This window comes from Lepisosteus oculatus, chromosome 4 (assembly GCF_040954835.1).
Source record: "Lepisosteus oculatus isolate fLepOcu1 chromosome 4, fLepOcu1.hap2, whole genome shotgun sequence".
In the NCBI taxonomy this organism is placed as follows: domain Eukaryota; kingdom Metazoa; phylum Chordata; class Actinopteri; order Semionotiformes; family Lepisosteidae; genus Lepisosteus; species Lepisosteus oculatus.
The window spans coordinates 13114620-13135021 of NC_090699.1; the positions used below are offsets into that span (position 1 = coordinate 13114620).

The following is a 20402-nucleotide window of genomic DNA, read 5'->3' on the forward strand; positions in this document are numbered from 1 at the left end:
TAGACAAACATTCTTCCTGAAATTCAGAAATCTAGTCCCAGAGTTCCCACACCTGCCAGAATCACAACGGGTCCCAATCCTACTGGGAGAGGGAGGAGGGAACTCAGTTGAACTGGCAGCCCAGTATGTGATCTCCTGTCACAGCCTGAGGAACAGTGAGTCTGTCTCCCAATAATGCTGCAGCCGCCTACAGTATATGTCGATATTATATAATATGTCTTTGCTGTAAATGTCTGTAATATGTCTGTAGATTTTATTTTACTTTTATTTTGTGTTTAGTTCCATGTTAATTTTATTATTTTTATGTGCTTTGGCGACACTGATTGTACCCATCCGTCATGCTAATAAAGCACCTTGAATTGAACTGAACTGAGAGACAAACCCGGCGGCGCTCAGACCTCCAGACACGCGCGCGGACCGCATCACCACCTCCTCTCTCTCTCCCCGCTTACACCGGCTGTAACCCTCCGCGCATTCCGCAGACTCACACAAAAAGCGGCCGAGACAAAAAATAGAGCCGCTGAGAAACACCCGTTCCCGCGCGCGGTGGGGGTTGAAGTGGGGAGGGGGGTGGAGAATGGTGTACGGAGGGGTCCCCCTTCCCTGTAAAGTGAAAAAACGACGGCGATCTCTGCGTTGCAGCTTCAAAAAAGTAGTTCAGCCCTCTCCTTCGGTCTTTTTCTGCAGCACTGTCAGGGCCTGTCGCCGCCTCCCACAACTCTGCGTGTAAAGACCTGCCCCGTGGCCTCCAGTCTGTGTGGGATCTCGACAGGCTCCCCGGTCCGCGGCCTATTTCTACAGGCTGGTTTTATAGACCTGACTCGCCAGTTCGCTGGGGTTAGTAAAGTGGACAAATGAAAAACCGGGGTGCCCTCCCCCCTGTACCCCACCCAGCCCGGCCCGGCTGAGACACGGGTGCCGGGCTGCCTCCCTCCCAGGTCCGGGCCCAGACGCCCGGGGGGCAGGGCACAGCCCGAGGAGAGGTGGACCGCAGACCCTGGCAGAGCGGGGGAGAGGGGTCGTGTCCGCGTCCACGGGCTCCACGCGGGGGTTCATCGACCTCAAGCCGGCTGGATGCGGGGGGGGGGGTTGGATTCCTCCGCGCCGCGCTCCGCCTCGCCGACAGGAAGGTGTCCCGGGCGGAGGGAGAGAGAGGAGGAGGAGAGGAGAGGACAGGGGAGGGAGAGGGAGGGACTGGGGACGGGAGTCTGGGTTTCCGCTGCAACATCTGCGCCCGCTGTCCTGTCCGCCCGCTGCTCCGGGGCTCTGCGCTCGCCAGTAGCCGGTTTTTCTCACTTCCACAAACTTTTCTTCTTCTTGCGGACGACAGCGGAGTTGGGGGAGAGAGATGCACCCTTTGCTTCTGTCTTAGCGGGGAGAGATACCGGCATCGCAGACACAACAAGTGGTTTTTCTCCAGCCCCCCGGCTGGCTCTGTCTGTCTCCTCTCCACCCCGTCCTGCCCAGTCCTGCCCCAGCCGGGGCGGCAGGAGGGGCCGGCGGTGTCCGAGGACCCGCGGACAGAGAGAAGGTCCCCCGCCGGGACCAGGACTCCCAGCACTGTCTGGAAGGCGGCGAGTTTCAGCGGGGACGGGGAGAGAGAGACTGAGAGAGGGAGAGGGAGAGAAAGGGAGTTTTTGTTTCGGGAGGGGAGGCGAGGAGTCGTCCCGGCTCCAGCAGCTGGAAAGCGCGGAAACAAAGAGACGGGAGGAGAGGAGAGGAGAGGGCAGAGCTCCGCAGACGTCTGCCCGTCCGGGACCGGGACAGAGATCCGCTTTCTCCCAGACGGAACCCGTCCTTCCCCTCCGCCCCGAGCCCGGACCCGGACCGCGGCTTCCAGGAGCGACCCCACGGGGCGGGCGAAGGAAACCCGCGGTTTTTTCTCTTCTCTTTTTTAAAAAGGGATGTCGGGTTGCCTTCTTGCGTCGGTATTGCCGAGGGCTCGGCTGGAGGGGAGGCGCTGACGGGGCGGTTACCGGCGGCCCGGACCCGCTCGGACCCGCCCGGACCCGCCGGCGGCCGGTGGGACACCGCGGGAGCAGCGCTCGCGGGGCGCGACTCCACCGCCCGGCGCGTGGCGAGCCGATGACGTCAGCAGCCGCGGCGGTTACGGTCCAACTCGGCCTCCGGCGTCGCCCGCTGTGACGCTGTGCCCTGCCAGCCGGACCCGGGGAAGATGGACCGCCTGGGCAGCAGGCTGCTGGAGAAGCTGAAGCTGACGGACTCGGGCAGCGCCAAGCTCGGCGGCTCCCGGAAGAAGAGCGGCCCCGCGTCCCCGCCCAGGGGCGGGGCTCCGACCGCGGCCCCGCCCCCCACGGCCACGCCCTCGCCCGCCTCCCGCCCCGGCCACGCCCACCCCGGCGGCGGTGGCAATCCCCTGGACTGCCTGGAGCCCGCGGGCTGCGGCCCGGCCCGGCCCGCCAGCTGGGAGCCGGGGTGCCCCGCGGCGGATTGCGAGGCGGAGGGGGGCGGGCCGGGCCAGAGCCGGCGCCGCTACTCGCTGGAGATCCAGCAGCTGCTCCGGCGGCGGCGGCGCCACAGCGCGGCGGAGCCGGAGGCCGAGCGGCCCCAGCGCTCCCCCCTGCAGGACGGCCGCAGCCCGCGCTCCAGCTGCGCCAGCGGGGCCAGCGGGGGCAGCGGGGGCAGCGGGGGCAGCCTGCTGCCGGACAGCCGCCGCAGCAGCGGCATCAGCCTGGGCTTCGACCAGCGGCTGGGCGGCCCCGCGCCCCGACCCGGCCCGGGCGACAGCCGCCACTCCTACCCGCCGGCGCTGGGCAGCCCGGCCGCCGCCGCCTTCTTCGGCCGGGCCGGGGCCGCGCGGCGCTCGCTGGCGGGGGGGCCCCCCCCCGCGGCGGCGCGGTACTCTGCCGGCGCGCGGTACCAGGAGCAGCTGGCGCTGCTGCTGGCCCGGGACGCCGCCGCCGCCGGGACGCAGGGCCTGGCCCTTGGGCCCCGCAGGAGCAGCGACGGGCCCGGCCCCCACGAGGAGCTGGCCGCCCGCAGGGAACCCCCCGACACCCGGCAGGAGTACTTCGGTAAGTCGGCCAGCCGCCCTGCCCACTGCCCCCTCACTGGGACACTGGGACACTGGGACAGTGGTGTGGAGCAGTGTGAGACTCTCCAGGCTGGACTGGACTGACTGGACTGTGATCTTGATTAGTGATTCACTGAGATTATAATCAGACTCCACTGACACTGACAGAGCAGTGTGAGACTCTCCAGGCTGGACTGGACTGACTGGACTGTGATCTTGATTAGTGATTCACTGAGATTATAATCAGACTCCACTGACACTGACAGAGCAGTGTGAGACTCTCCAGGCTGGACTGGACTGACTGGACTGTGATCTTGATTAGTGATTGACTGAGATTATAATCAGACTCCACTGACACTGACAGAGCAGTGTGAGACACTCCAGGCTGGACTGGACTGACTGGACTGTGATCTTGATTAGTGATTCACTGAGATTATAATCAGACTCCACTGACACTGACAGAGCAGTGTGAGACTCTCCAGGCTGGACTGGACTGACTGGACTGTGATCTTGATTAGTGATTCACTGAGATTATAATCAGACTCCACTGACACTGACAGAGCAGTGTGAGACACTCCAGGCTGGACTGGACTGACTGGACTGTGATCTTGATTAGTGATTCACTGAGATTATAATCAGACTCCACTGACACTGACAGAGCAGTGTGAGACTCTCCAGGCTGGACTGGACTGACTGGACTGTGATCTTGATTAGTGATTCACTGAGATTATAATCAGACTCCACTGACACTGACAGAGCAGTGTGAGACACTCCAGGCTGGACTGGACTGACTGGACTGTGATCTTGATTAGTGATTCACTGAGATTATAATCAGACTCCACTGACACTGACAGAGCAGTGTGAGACTCTCCAGGCTGGACTGGACTGACTGGACTGTGATCTTGATTAGTGATTCACTGAGATTATAATCAGACTCCACTGACACTGACAGAGCAGTGTGAGACACTCCAGGCTGGACTGGACTGACTGGACTGTGATCTTGATTAGTGATTCACTGAGATTATAATCAGACTCCACTGACACTGACAGAGCAGTGTGAGACTCTCCAGGCTGGACTGGACTGACTGGACTGTGATCTTGATTAGTGATTCACTGAGATTATAATCAGACTCCACTGACACTGACAGAGCAGTGTGAGACTCTCCAGACTGGACTGGACTGACTGGACTGTGATCTTGATTAGTGATTAACTGAGATTATAATCAGACTCCACTGACACTGACAGAGCAGTGTGAGACTCTCCAGGCTGGACTGACTGGACTGTGATCTTGATTAGTGATTAACTGAGATTATAATCAGACTCCACTGACACTGACAGAGAAGTGAGACTCTCCAGGCTGGACTGGACTGACGACTGTGATCCTGATTAGTGATTAACTGAGATTATAATCAGACTCATTGACACTGACAGAGCAGTGTGAGACTCTCCAGGCTGGACTGGACTGACTGGACTGTGATCTTGATTAGTTATTAACTGAGATTATAATCAGACTCCACTGACACTGACAGAGAAGTGAGACTCTCCAGGCTGGACTGGACTGACGACTGTGATCCTGATTAGTGATTAACTGAGATTATAATCAGACTCATTGACACTGACAGAGCAGTGTGAGACACTCCAGGCTGGACTGGACTGACTGGACTGTGATCTTGATTAGTGATTGACTGAGATTATAATCAGACTCCACTGACACTGACAGAGCAGTGTGAGACTCTCCAGGCTGGACTGGACTGACTGGACTGTGATCTTGATTAGTGATTCACTGAGATTATAATCAGACTCCACTGACACTGACAGAGCAGTGTGAGACTCTCCAGGCTGGACTGGACTGACTGGACTGTGATCTTGATTAGTGATTCACTGAGATTATAATCAGACTCCACTGACACTGACAGAGCAGTGTGAGACTCTCCAGGCTGGACTGGACTGACTGGACTGTGATCTTGATTAGTGATTCACTGAGATTATAATCAGACTCCACTGACACTGACAGAGCAGTGTGAGACTCTCCAGACTGGACTGGACTGACTGGACTGTGATCTTGATTAGTGATTAACTGAGATTATAATCAGACTCCACTGACACTGACAGAGCAGTGTGAGACTCTCCAGGCTGGACTGGACTGACTGGACTGTGATCTTGATTAGTGATTCACTGAGATTATAATCAGACTCCACTGACACTGACAGAGCAGTGTGAGACACTCCAGGCTGGACTGGACTGACTGGACTGTGATCTTGATTAGTGATTCACTGAGATTATAATCAGACTCCACTGACACTGACAGAGCAGTGTGAGACTCTCCAGGCTGGACTGGACTGACTGGACTGTGATCTTGATTAGTTATTAACTGAGATTATAATCAGACTCCACTGACACTGACAGAGAAGTGAGACTCTCCAGGCTGGACTGGACTGACGACTGTGATCCTGATTAGTGATTAACTGAGATTATAATCAGACTCATTGACACTGACAGAGCAGTGTGAGACACTCCAGGCTGGACTGGACTGACTGGACTGTGATCTTGATTAGTGATTCACTGAGATTATAATCAGACTCCACTGACACTGACAGAGCAGTGTGAGACTCTCCAGGCTGGACTGGACTGACTGGACTGTGATCTTGATTAGTGATTCACTGGGATTATAATCAGACTCCACTGACACTGACAGAGCAGTGTGAGACTCTCCAGTCTGGACTGGACTGACTGGACTGTGATCTTGATTAGTGATTCACTGAGATTATAATCAGACTCCACTGACACTGACAGAGCAGTGTGAGACTCTCCAGGCTGGACTGGACTGACTGGACTGTGATCTTGATTAGTGATTCACTGAGATTATAATCAGACTCCACTGACACTGACAGAGCAGTGTGAGACTCTCCAGACTGGACTGGACTGACTGGACTGTGATCCTGATTAGTGATTAACTGAGATTATAATCAGACTCATTGACACTGACAGAGCAGTGTGAGACTCTCCAGGCTGGACTGGACTGACTGGACTGTGATCTTGATTAGTTATTAACTGAGATTATAATCAGACTCCACTGACACTGACAGAGAAGTGAGACTCTCCAGGCTGGACTGGACTGACGACTGTGATCCTGATTAGTGATTAACTGAGATTATAATCAGACTCATTGACACTGACAGAGCAGTGTGAGACACTCCAGGCTGGACTGGACTGACTGGACTGTGATCTTGATTAGTGATTCACTGAGATTATAATCAGACTCCACTGACACTGACAGAGCAGTGTGAGACTCTCCAGGCTGGACTGGACTGACTGGACTGTGATCTTGATTAGTGATTGACTGAGATTATAATCAGACTCCACTGACACTGACAGAGCAGTGTGAGACTCTCCAGGCTGGACTGGACTGACTGGACTGTGATCTTGATTAGTGATTCACTGAGATTATAATCAGACTCCACTGACACTGACAGAGCAGTGTGAGACTCTCCAGGCTGGACTGGACTGACTGGACTGTGATCTTGATTAGTGATTAACTGAGATTATAATCAGACTCCACTGACACTGACAGAGCAGTGTGAGACTCTCCAGGCTGGACTGACTGGACTGTGATCTTGATTAGTGATTCACTGAGATTATAATCAGACTCCACTGACACTGACAGAGCAGTGTGAGACTCTCCAGGCTGGACTGACTGGACTGTGATCTTGATTAGTGATTAACTGAGATTATAATCAGACTCCACTGACACTGACAGAGAAGTGAGACTCTCCAGGCTGGACTGGACTGACGACTGTGATCCTGATTAGTGATTCACTGAGATTATAATCAGACTCATTGACACTGACAGAGCAGTGTGAGACTCTCCAGGCTGGACTGGACTGACTGGACTGTGATCTTGATTAGTTATTAACTGAGATTATAATCAGACTCCACTGACACTGACAGAGAAGTGAGACTCTCCAGGCTGGACTGGACTGACGACTGTGATCCTGATTAGTGATTAACTGAGATTATAATCAGACTCATTGACACTGACAGAGCAGTGTGAGACACTCCAGGCTGGACTGGACTGACTGGACTGTGATCTTGATTAGTGATTCACTGAGATTATAATCAGACTCCACTGACACTGACAGAGCAGTGTGAGACACTCCAGGCTGGACTGGACTGACTGGACTGTGATCTTGATTAGTGATTCACTGGGATTATAATCAGACTCCACTGACACTGACAGAGCAGTGTGAGACTCTCCAGTCTGGACTGGACTGACTGGACTGTGATCTTGATTAGTGATTCACTGAGATAATAATCAGACTCCACTGACACTGACAGAGCAGTGTGAAACTCTCCAGTCTGGACTGGACTGACTGGACTGTGATCTTGATTAGTGATTCACTGAGATTATAATCAGACTCCACTGACACTGACAGAGCAGTGTGAGACTCTCCAGGCTGGACTGACTGGACTGTGATCTTGATTAGTGATTCACTGAGATTATAATCAGACTCCACTGACACTGACAGAGAAGCTCACTGACACTGTGTGTGATGCTGTAACTGCAGTGGCGTGTGTGTGTAGTGTGTGTGTGATGCTGTAACCGCAGTGGCGTGTGTGTGTAGTGTGTGTGATGCTGTAGCCGCAGTGGCGTGTGTGTGTAGTGTGTGTGATGCTGTAGCCGCAGTGGCGTGTGTGTGTGGTGTGTGTGTGATGCTGTAACCGCAGTGGCGTGTGTGTGTAGTGTGTGTGATGCTGTAGCCGCAGTGGCGTGTGTGTGTAGTGTGTGTGATGCTGTAGCCGCAGTGGCGTGTGTGTGTAGTGTGTGTGTGATGCTGTAACCGCAGTGGCGCGTGTGTTTAGTGTGTGTGTGATGCTGTAACCGCAGTGGCGCGTGTGTGTAGTGTGTGTGTGATGGTAACCGCAGTGGCGTGTGTGTTGTGTAACGTGCTCGCTTGCCTAGTCAATCCGGCTTGTCCAGTCTGGCGTGCGCTGGCGTGCGCTGGCGTGCGCTGGCGTGCGCTAGCGTGCGCTGTAGCGTGCGCGAGCTGCTCTCCGCAGGAATGCCAGCCCCCAGGCCAGGGGTGTCTGAGCAGCAGCAGGGACAGAGGCCCTGATGCTGTGTGTTGTTGTTGTTGCAGGCGCCTGTGTGAAGTGCAGTAAGGGGGTGTACGGAGCGGAGAACGCCTGCCAGGCCCTGGACAGCCTGTTCCACACACACTGCTTCACCTGCGTGTCCTGTGGTTGGTTCATTTCTGTCTGCGCATCACACTGAGACACTGTACTGAGACACTGTCTGATATCTGTATCTGACTGTCTCAGATACAGTGTGTCTGTATGAACCCCTCTCTCTCAGAGCAGTGTTAATGTACTGGAGTGTCCAGTCAGTCAGTGTGTCTGTATGAACCCCTCTCTCTCAGTGCAGTGTTAATGTACAGGAGTGTCCAGTCAGTCAGTGTGTCTGTATGAACCCCTCTCTCTCAGTGCAGTGTTAATGTACTGGAGTGTCCAGTCAGTGTGTCTGTATGAACCCCTCTCTCTCAGTGCAGTGTTAATGTACTGGAGTGTCCAGTTAGTGTGTCTGTATGAACACCTCTCTCTCAGTGCAGTGTTAATGTACTGGAGTGTCCAGTCAGTCAGTGTGTCTGTATGAACCCCTCTCTCTCAGTGCAGTGTTAATGTACTGGAGTGTCCAGTCAGTCAGTGTGTCTGTATGAACCCCTCTCTCTCAGTGCAGTGTTAATGTACTGGAGTGTCCAGTTAGTGTGTCTGTATGAACACCTCTCTCTCAGTGCAGTGTTAATGTACTGGAGTGTCCAGTCAGTCAGTGTGTCTGTATGAACCCCTCTCTCTCAGTGCAGTGTTAATGTACTGGAGTGTCCAGTCTGTCAGTGTGTCTGTATGAACCCCTCTCTCTCAGTGCAGTGTTAATGTACTGGAGTGTCCAGTTAGTGTGTCTGTATGAACACCTCTCTCTCAGTGCAGTGTTAATATACTGGAGTGTCCAGTCAGTGTGTCTGTATGAACCCCTCTCTCTCAGTGCAGTGTTAATGTACTGGAGTGTCCAGTCAGTGTGTCTGTATGAACCCCTCTCTCTCTCTCAGGCCGGACACTCAGAAACAGGGATTTCTACAATGTCAGTGGATCTGTCTACTGTAAAGAAGATTACCTGGTGAGAGATTAGCCTGGCTGATTTATCAGATTAATCAGTTAAGGAAATGTTTAGTTTCCTGAACGCTGTGCACTTGCCTCCCGATTCCCTTGTATTCAGAGAGGACTCTTGGGGTCCAGCAGAAAGCTGGATGACCCTGGGTGTCATCGGGGTCTGATCTAACCTCTCCCCTTCCTGTCTCCTCGCTCCGGGGGCAGTTCTCGGGATTCCAGCTGGCGGCGGAGAAGTGCAGTGTGTGTGGACACCTCATCCTGGAGAAGGTGAGAGGCGTCGCCGCTGGAGTGGGAGCGGCGCTGCACTCGTGTCGTAGTGTAGCTCCCTCTCCTCGCTGGCCTGTACCGAGTGTAACTGCCTGTTACTGTGACTGACCGACTGTGACCGACTGTTACTATAGTGACTCTAGCTCCCTCTCCTCGCTGGCCTGTACCGAGTGTAACTGCCTGTTACTGTGACTGACCGACTGTGACCGACTGTTACTATAGTGACTCTAGCTCCCTCTCCTCGCTGGCCTGTACCGAGTGTAACTGCCTGTTACTGTGACTGACCGACTGTGACCGACTGTTACTATAGTGACTCTAGCTCCCTCTCCTCGCTGGCCTGTACCGAGTGTAACTGCCTGTTACTGTGACTGACCGACTGTGACCGACTGTTACTATAGTGACTCTAGCTCCCTCTCCTCGCTGGCCTGTACCGAGTGTAACTGCCTGTTACTGTGACTGACCGACTGTGACCGACTGTTACTGTGACTGTCTGTAACCGACTGTTACTATAGTGAATCTAGCTCCCTCTCCTCGCTGGCCTGTACCGAGTGTAACTGCCTGTTACTGTGACTGACCGACTGTGACCGACTGTTACTATAGTGAATCTAGCTCCCTCTCCTCGCTGGCCTGTACCGAGTGTAACTGCCTGTTACCGTGACTGACCGACTGTGACCGACTGTTACTGTGACTGTCTGTAACCGACTATGACCGACTGTTACTGTGACTGTCTATTACTGACTGTGACTGACTATCTGACTGTGATTCACTGTAACTGACTGAATGTTATTGACTGTGACTGTCTGTAACTGACTGTGACTATCTGACTGTGATTCACTGTAACTGACTGAATGTTATTGACTGACTGCCTGTAACTCACTGTGACTATCTGACTGTGATTCACCGTAACCGACTGTGACCAACTGTTACTGTGACTGTCTGTAACCAACTGTGACCAACTGTTACTGTGACTGTCTGTAACTGACTGTGACTGACTAACTGACTGAATGTTATTGACTGTGACTGTAACTGACTGTCACTATACTGTCTCTGTAGCTCCCTCTCCTCGCTGGCCTGTACCGACTCTAACTGCCTGTTACCGTGACTGACCGACTGTGACCAACTGTTACTGTGACTGTCTGTAACCGACTATGACCGACTGTTACTGTGACTGTCTGTTACTGACTGTGACTGACTATCTGACTGTGATTCACTGTAACTGACTGAATGTTATTGACTGTGACTGTCTGTAACTGACTGTGACTGACTATCTGACTGTGATTCACTGTAACTGACTGAATGTTATTGACTGTGACTGTCTGTAACTGACTGTGACTGACTATCTGACTGTGATTCACTGTAACTGACTGAATGTTATTGACTGTGACTGTCTGTAACTCACTGTGACTGACTATCTGACTGTGATTCACTGTAACTGACTGAATGTTATTGACTGTGACTGTCTGTAACTGACTGTGACTATCTGACTGTGATTCACTGTAACTGACTGAATGTTATTGACTGTGACTGTCTGTAACTCACTGTGACTGACTATCTGACTGTGATTCACTGTAACTGACTGAATGTTATTGACTGTGACTGTCTGTAACTCACTGTGACTGACTATCTGACTGATTCACTGTAACTGACTGAATGTTATTGACTGTGACTGTCTGTAACTGACTGTGACTGACTCTCTGACTGTGATTCACTGTAACTGACTGAATGTTATTGAATGTGACTGTCTGTAACTGACTGTGACTGACTATCTGACTGTGATTCACTGTAACTGACTGAATGTTATTGACTGTGACTGTCTGTAACTCACTGTGACTATCTGACTGTGATTCACTGTAACTGACTGAATGTTATTGACTGTGACTGTCTGTAACTCACTGTGACTGACTATCTGACTGTGATTCACTGTAACTGACTGAATGTTATTGACTGTGACTGTCTGTAACTGACTGTGACTGACTATCTGACTGTGATTCACTGTAACTGACTGAATGTTATTGACTGTGACTGTCTGTAACTGACTGTGACTATCTGACTGTGATTCACTGTAACTGACTGAATGTTATTGACTGTGACTGTCTGTAACTCACTGTGACTATCTGACTGTGATTCACTGTAACTGACTGAATGTTATTGACTGTGACTGTCTGTAACTCACTGTGACTGACTATCTGACTGTGATTCACTGTAACTGACTGAATGTTATTGACTGTGACTGTCTGTAACTGACTGTGACTGACTATCTGTCTGTGATTCACTGTAACTGACTGAATGTTATTGACTGTGACTGTCTGTAACTGACTGTGACTGACTATCTGACTGTGATTCACTGTAACTGACTGAATGTTATTGACTGTGACTGTCTGTAACTCACTGTGACTGACTATCTGACTGTGATTCACTGTAACTGACTGAATGTTATTGACTGTGACTGTCTGTAACTGACTGTGACTATCTGACTGTGATTCACTGTAACTGACTGAATGTTATTGACTGTGACTGTCTGTAACTCACTGTGACTGACTATCTGACTGTGATTCACTGTAACTGACTGAATGTTATTGACTGTGACTGTCTGTAACTGACTGTGACTATCTGACTGTGATTCACTGTAACTGACTGAATGTTATTGACTGTGACTGTCTGTAACTGACTGTGACTATCTGACTGTGATTCACTGTAACTGACTGAATGTTATTGACTGTGACTGTCTGTAACTGACTGTGACTGACTATCTGACTGTGATTCACTGTAACTGACTGAATGTTATTGACTGTGACTGTCTGTAACTCACTGTGACTGACTATCTGACTGTGATTCACTGTAACTGACTGAATGTTATTGACTGTGACTGTCTGTAACTGACTGTGACTGACTATCTGACTGTGATTCACTGTAACTGACTGAATGTTATTGACTGTGACTGTCTGTAACTGACTGTGACTATCTGACTGTGATTCACTGTAACTGACTGAATGTTATTGACTGTGACTGTCTGTAACTCACTGTGACTATCTGACTGTGATTCACTGTAACTGACTGAATGTTATTGACTGTGACTGTCTGTAACTCACTGTGACTGACTATCTGACTGTGATTCACTGTAACTGACTGAATGTTATTGACTGTGACTGTCTGTAACTGACTGTGACTGACTATCTGACTGTGATTCACTGTAACTGACTGAATGTTATTGACTGTGACTGTCTGTAACTGACTGTGACTGACTATCTGACTGTGATTCACTGTAACTGACTGAATGTTATTGACTGTGACTGTCTGTAACTCACTGTGACTGACTATCTGACTGTGATTCACTGTAACTGACTGAATGTTATTGACTGTGACTGTCTGTAACTGACTGTGACTATCTGACTGTGATTCACTGTAACTGACTGAATGTTATTGACTGTGACTGTCTGTAACTCACTGTGACTGACTATCTGACTGTGATTCACTGTAACTGACTGAATGTTATTGACTGTGACTGTCTGTAACTGACTGTGACTATCTGACTGTGATTCACTGTAACTGACTGAATGTTATTGACTGTGACTGTCTGTAACTGACTGTGACTATCTGACTGTGATTCACTGTAACTGACTGAATGTTATTGACTGTGACTGTCTGTAACTGACTGTGACTGACTATCTGACTGTGATTCACTGTAACTGACTGAATGTTATTGACTGTGACTGTCTGTAACTGACTGTGACTGACTATCTGACTGTGATTCACTGTAACTGACTGAATGTTATTGACTGTGACTGTCTGTAACTGACTGTGACTATCTGACTGTGATTCACTGTAACTGACTGAATGTTATTGACTGTGACTGTCTGTAACTCACTGTGACTGACTATCTGACTGTGATTCACTGTAACTGACTGAATGTTATTGACTGTGACTGTCTGTAACTCACTGTTAATACTGACTCTGTAGCTCCCTTCCCCCGCTGGCCTGTACCGACTGTAACTGCCTGTTACTGTGACTGACTGTACTGACCGGTACTCACTGTGTCCCGGCAGATCCTGCAGGCGCTGGGGAACTCGTATCACCCCGGCTGCTTCCGCTGCGTCGCCTGTGGAAAAGTGCTGGATGGCGTTCCTTTCACCGTGGACTACCAGAACAATGTGTACTGCGTCACCGACTACAACAGGTCAGTGTGTGAACGGTGTCTACTGTCACCGACTACAACAGGTCTGTCAGTGTGTGAACGGTGTCTACTGTCACCGACTACAACAGGTCAGTGTGTGAACGGTGTCTACTGTTACCGACTACAACAGGTCAGTGTGTGAACGGTGTCTACTGTCACCGACTACAACAGGTCAGTGTGTGTGAACGGTGTCTACTGTCACCGACTACAACAGGTCAGTCAGTGTGTGAACGGTGTCTACTGTCACCGACTACAACAGGTCAGTGTGTGTGAACGGTGTCTACTGTCACCGACTACAACAGGTCAGTGTGTGAACGGTGTCTACTGTCACCGACTACAACAGGTCAGTGTGTGTGAACGGTGTCTACTGTCACCGACTACAACAGGTCAGTGTGTGAACGGTGTCTACTGTCACCGACTACAACAGGTCAGTGTGTGTGAACGGTGTCTACTGTCACCGACTACAACAGGTCAGTGTGTGTGAACGGTGTCTACTGTCACCGACTACAACAGGTCAGTGTGTGTGAACGGTGTCTACTGTCACCGACTACAACAGGTCAGTCAGTGTATGTGAACGGTGTCTACTGTCACCGACTACAACAGGTCAGTGTGTGAACGGTGTCTACTGTCACCGACTACAACAGGTCAGTGTGTGAACGGTGTCTACTGTCACCGACTACAACAGGTCAGTGTGTGTGAACGGTGTCTACTGTCACCGACTACAACAGGTCAGTGTGTGTGAACGGTGTCTACTGTCACCGACTACAACAGGTCAGTCAGTGTATGTGAACGGTGTCTACTGTCACCGACTACAACAGGTCAGTGTGTGAACGGTGTCTACTGTCACCGACTACAACAGGTCAGTGTGTGAACGGTGTCTACTGTCACCGACTACAACAGGTCAGTGTATGTGAACGGTGTCTACTGTCACCGACTACAACAGGTCAGTGTATGTGAACGGTGTCTACTGTCACCGACTACAACAGGTCAGTCAGTGTGTGAACGGTGTCTACTGTCACCGACTACAACAGGTCAGTGTGTGAACGGTGTCTACTGTCACCGACTACAACAGGTCAGTGTGTGTGAACGGTGTCTACTGTCACCGACTACAACAGGTCAGTGTGTGAACGGTGTCTACTGTCACCGACTACAACAGGTCAGTGTGTGTGAACGGTGTCTACTGTCACCGACTACAACAGGTCAGTCAGTGTGTGAACGGTGTCTACTGTCACCGACTACAACAGGTCAGTCAGTGTGTGAACGGTGTCTACTGTCACCGACTACAACAGGTCAGTCAGTGTGTGAACGGTGTCTACTGTCACCGACTACAACAGGTCAGTGTGTGAACGGTGTCTACTGTCACCGACTACAACAGGTCAGTGTGTGAACGGTGTCTACTGTCACCGACTACAACAGGTCAGTGTGTGTGAACGGTGTCTACTGTCACCGACTACAACAGGTCAGTCAGTGTGTGAACGGTGTCTACTGTCACCGACTACAACAGGTCAGTCAGTGTGTGAACGGTGTCTACTGTCACCGACTACAACAGGTCAGTGTGTGTGAACGGTGTCTACTGTCACCGACTACAACAGGTCAGTCAGTGTGTGAACGGTGTCTACTGTCACCGACTACAACAGGTCAGTGTGTGAACGGTGTCTACTGTCACCGACTACAACAGGTCAGTCTGTGTGAACGGTGTCTACTGTCACCGACTACAACAGGTCAGTCTGTGTGAACGGTGTCTACTGTCACCGACTACAACAGGTCAGTGTGTGAACGGTGTCTACTGTCACCGACTACAACAGGTCAGTGTGTGAACGGTGTCTACTGTCACCGACTACAACAGGTCAGTCAGTGTGTGAACGGTGTCTACTGTCACCGACTACAACAGGTCAGTGTGTGTGAACGGTGTCTACTGTCACCGACTACAACAGGTCAGTCAGTGTGTGAACGGTGTCTACTGTCACCGACTACAACAGGTCAGTGTGTGTGAACGGTGTCTACTGTCACCGACTACAACAGGTCAGTCAGTGTGTGAACGGTGTCTACTGTCACCGACTACAACAGGTCAGTGTGTGAACGGTGTCTACTGTCACCGACTACAACAGGTCAGTCAGTGTGTGAACGGTGTCTACTGTCACCGACTACAACAGGTCAGTGTGTGTGAACGGTGTCTACTGTCACCGACTACAACAGGTCAGTCAGTGTGTGAACGGTGTCTACTGTCACCGACTACAACAGGTCAGTGTGTGAACGGTGTCTACTGTCACCGACTACAACAGGTCAGTGTGTGTGAACGGTGTCTACTGTCACCGACTACAACAGGTCAGTGTGTGAACGGTGTCTACTGTCACCGACTACAACAGGTCAGTCAGTGTGTGAACGGTGTCTACTGTCACCGACTACAACAGGTCAGTCAGTGTGTGAACGGTGTCTACTGTCACCGACTATAAAAGGTCAGTGTGTGTGAACGGTGTCTACTGTCACCGACTACAACAGGTCAGTGTGTGAACGGTGTCTACTGTCACCGACTACAACAGGTCAGTGTGTGTGAACGGTGTCTACTGTCACCGACTACAACAGGTCAGTGTGTGAACGGTGTCTACTGTCACCGACTACAACAGGTCAGTCAGTGTGTGAACGGTGTCTACTGTCACCGACTACAACAGGTCAGTCAGTGTGTGAACGGTGTCTACTGTCACCGACTACAACAGGTCAGTGTGTGAACGGTGTCTACTGTCACCGACTACCACAGGTCAGTCAGTGTGTGAACGGTGTCTACTGTTACCGACTACAACAGGTCAGTCAGTGTGTGAACGGTGTCTACTGTCACCGACTACAACAGGTCAGTGTGTGAACGGTGTCTACTGTCACCGACTACAACAGGTCAGTGTGTGTGAACGGTGTCTACTGTCACCGACTACAACAGGTCAGTGTGTGTGAACGGTGTCTACTGTCACCGACTACAACAGGTCAGTGTGTGAACGGTGTCTACTGTCACCGACTACAACAGGTCAGTGTGTGAACGGTGTCTACTGTCACCGACTACCACAGGTCAGTGTGTGAACGGTGTCTACTGTCACCGACTACAACAGGTCAGTGTGTGAACGGTGTCTACTGTCACCGACTACAACAGGTCAGTGTGTGAACGGTGTCTACTGTCACCGACTACAACAAGTCAGTCAGTGTGTGAACGGTGTCTACTGTCACCGACTACAACAAGTCAGTCAGTGTGTGAACGGTGTCTACTGTCACCGACTACAACAGGTCAGTGTGTGAACGGTGTCTACTGTCACCGACTACAACAGGTCAGTCAGTGTGTGAACGGTGTCTACTGTCACCGACTACCACAGGTCAGTGTGTGAACGGTGTCTACTGTCACCGACTACCACAGGTCAGTGTGTGAACGGTGTCTACTGTCACCGACTACAACAGGTCAGTCAGTGTGTGAACGGTGTCTACTGTCACCGACTACAACAGGTCAGTGTGTGAACGGTGTCTACTGTCACCGACTACAACAGGTCAGTGTGTGAACGGTGTCTACTGTCACCGACTACAACAGGTCAGTGTGTGTGAACGGTGTCTACTGTCACCGACTACAACAGGTCAGTGTGTGTGAACGGTGTCTACTGTCACCGACTACAACAGGTCAGTCAGTGTGTGAACGGTGTCTACTGTCACCGACTACAACAGGTCAGTGTGTGAACGGTGTCTACTGTCACCGACTACAACAGGTCAGTGTGTGAACGGTGTCTACTGTCACCGACTACAACAGGTCAGTGTGTGTGAACGGTGTCTACTGTCACCGACTACAACAGGTCAGTGTGTGAACGGTGTCTACTGTCACCGACTACAACAGGTCAGTGTGTGTGAACGGTGTCTACTGTTACCGACTACAACAGGTCAGTGTGTGTGAACGGTGTCTACTGTCACCGACTACCACAGGTCAGTGTATGTGAACGGTGTCTACTGTCACCGACTACAACAGGTCAGTGTGTGTGAACGGTGTCTACTGTCACCGACTACAACAGGTAAGTCAGTGTGTGAACGGTGTCTACTGTCACCGACTACAACAGGTCAGTCAGTGTGTGAACGGTGTCTACTGTCACTGACAACAACAGGTCAGTCAGTGTTTGAAGGGTGCTCCCTGCTGGTGGGAGTCGGAACTGCACCTCCGCAACAAAGCAAAGCACTACAAAGCAAGGCACTTGTGGTTGTGCTGCTCTGGAGACGGGCATCTCAGAGAGCTCTCTCCTCTGTGTTTCTGTTCCACAGAGCGATCGATTAACCCAGAGTCTCTCTCTCAGAGAGCTCTCTCCTCTGTTTCTGTTCCACAGAGCGATCGATTAACCCCGAGTCTCTCTCTCTCTCTCTCAGGACGTTTGCTCCAAAGTGTGCGGCGTGTCTGCAGCCCATCCTGCCTGCAGGGGTGAGTGGCTGTTTGCTGCCCTGCTCCACGCCTGTCTCCACTGGGAGTGGGGTGTGGGGAACCTCTTGTGTCCATCACCACACCAGCCCATCACAGGACACACACACACACCCTGGACAGGACACCTGTCCATCACAGGACACACACACACACACCCTGGACAGGACACCTGTCCATCACAGGACACACAACACACACTCTGGACAGAACACCTGTCCATCACAGGACACACACACACACTCTGGACAGAACACCTGTCCATCACAGGACACACACACACACCCTGGACAGGACACCTGTCCATCACAGGACACACACACACACACCCTGGACAGGACACCTGTCCATCACAGGACACACACACACACACCCTGGACAGGACACCTGTCCATCACAGGACACACACACACACACACACACCCTGGACAGGACACCTGTCCATCACAGGACACACACAATCACCCTGGACAGAACACCTGTCCATCACACGACACACACAAACACAACCTGGACAGGACACACACATACCCTGGAGTAGGATTCCTCTGCCAGCTGTGGGATTTGAACCAGCAACCTTCCAGCCACAGGCGCAGATCCTGAGCCACAGAGCCACCGCTCCGCCCCACTGCCCCACCACCTGTGTGCGTGTGCGTGTGGTGGACTAGTTTGCTCTGGGTGTGCAGTGCTCTCTCTTGCGTCTTGCTGTGTTGAACGCTGGCACACAGTGGTCCTGCGGTATCTGTAGAAACCTTGCGTTTGTTTTTCTTCCTGTAGTCGAATCTGTTTGATCTTTCTGTCTGTGCCAGACTGGGACACCAGGAACCACTCAAACCTTCCAGGCCATTGAGGCCCGATTCGCTAACTAGTCTCAGGATCTCACCCTGCTGGGTCTGGAGAGAAGCCAGGGTATCGGCTTCAACAACATGGCTGGGCAGCTTGTTCCACACCCCCACCACTCTCTGTGTACATGGTCTGTGTTTTGTTTCTGGTTGCGCATTGTTGTTTGGTGCTGTGTTGCAGGGCTGCGAGGAGATCCTGAGGGTGGTCTCCATGAACAAGGACTATCATTTTGAGTGCTACCACTGCGAGGTCAGTGAACTGCAGCCTCATGATTCCTCACTCTGTTTGTGCCCACATATAACCCCTCTCTCTCAGTGCAGTGTTAATGTACTGGAGTGTCCAGTCAGTGTGTTTGTATGAACCCCTCTCTCTCAGTGCAGTGTTAATGTACTGGAGTGTCCAGTCAGTGTGTTTGTATGAACCCCTCTCTCTCAGTGCAGTGTTAATGTACTGGAGTGTCCAGTCAGTCAGTGTGTCTGTATGAACCCCTCTCTCTCAGTGCAGTGTTAATGTACTGGAGTGTCCAGTCAGTGTGTCTGTATGAACCCCTCTCTCTCAGTGCAGTGTTAATGTACTGGAGTGTCCAGTCAGTCAGTGTGTCTGTATGAACCCCTCTCTCTCAGTGCAGTGTTAATGTACTGGAGTGTCCAGTCAGTCAGTGTGTCTGTATGAACCCCTCTCTCTCTCAGCGCAGTGTTAATGTACTGGAGTGTCCAGTCAGTCAGTGTGTCTATATGAACCCCTCTCTCTCAGTGCAGTGTTAATGTACTGGAGTGTCCAGTCAGTCAGTGTGTCTGTATGAACCCCTCTCTCTCAGTGCAGTGTTAATGTACTGGAGTGTCCAGTCAGTCAGTGTGTCTGTATTAACCCCTCTCCTTCTCCGTCAGGATTGTGGAATGCAGTTGTCCGATCAGCCCGGCTCTCAATGTTTCCCATTGGACTCTCACCTCCTCTGTCACACCTGTCACATGACGAGGGTGCACATTTCTGATACATTGCCCCTGCACAACGTGCACTGAGACAGGAGGGGTCTCAGCCGAATGGAGTCAGAGGTGATTTGGGCGCTGCCCCATCTGTGCACCCCTGAGAAACCACAACATGTCTGATGTCCGACCCTGCTGCCTGACTGTGGAGAAGAGATGATGCTGGACTTCTGCTCCCTCCTGACCTGTAGGACCTGCTGCCTAAAAAAAGCATTTATTTTGTAAGATTTGTTCCGTGCAAAGATGAAACATTCCAGTGTTTTAATTAATAAATAATTTAAGTTCCTCTCTGGTCGTCGTTCTTGGCAGCGGGCTTTGTTCAAACCCGCTTCTGCACACCCAGACCGAAACCAGCCCGCGCGCCCGGCCCGTCCCCCTGCCCCGTCCCGGGCTCGGGCCATGAACCCGCTGGGCCCAGCCGACTGCGCGATGGGGTGGCATGGGAGACCAGGAAGGGCAACAGGGATCTGGGGCTCTCCACTGCTGCCCGAGGGCCAGGAGCAGCTGCAGGAAAC

The 20402-nt window shown here is 51.5% G+C and overlaps 1 protein-coding gene across 1 annotated transcript; it reads left to right on the forward strand.

Moving 5' to 3' along the window:
- Positions 1 to 1162: 1162 nt before the first annotated feature.
- Positions 1163 to 20173, forward strand: ajuba (ajuba LIM protein). The gene is made up of 8 exons (XM_069188269.1): positions 1163 to 3035; positions 8174 to 8275; positions 9137 to 9204; positions 9402 to 9464; positions 13508 to 13638; positions 18013 to 18064; positions 19085 to 19153; positions 19792 to 20173. The coding sequence occupies exons 1-8, from the start codon at positions 2177 to 2179 to the stop codon at positions 19921 to 19923; spliced, it is 1476 nt and encodes a 491-aa protein (XP_069044370.1). The 5' UTR covers positions 1163 to 2176; the 3' UTR covers positions 19924 to 20173.
- Positions 20174 to 20402: the final 229 nt, after the last annotated feature.

Bases quoted from the DNA above. Each gene is read 5' to 3' on its own strand.
- ajuba (XM_069188269.1), top strand. From the start codon at position 2,177: ATGGACCGCCTGGGCAGCAGGCTGCTGGAGAAGCTGAAGCTGACGGAC. The intron at 9,465-13,507 runs GTGAGAGGCGTC...GTGTCCCGGCAG, and splicing joins GACACCTCATCCTGGAGAAG to ATCCTGCAGGCGCTGGGGAA. The intron at 19,154-19,791 runs GTCAGTGAACTG...CTTCTCCGTCAG, and splicing joins TTGAGTGCTACCACTGCGAG to GATTGTGGAATGCAGTTGTC.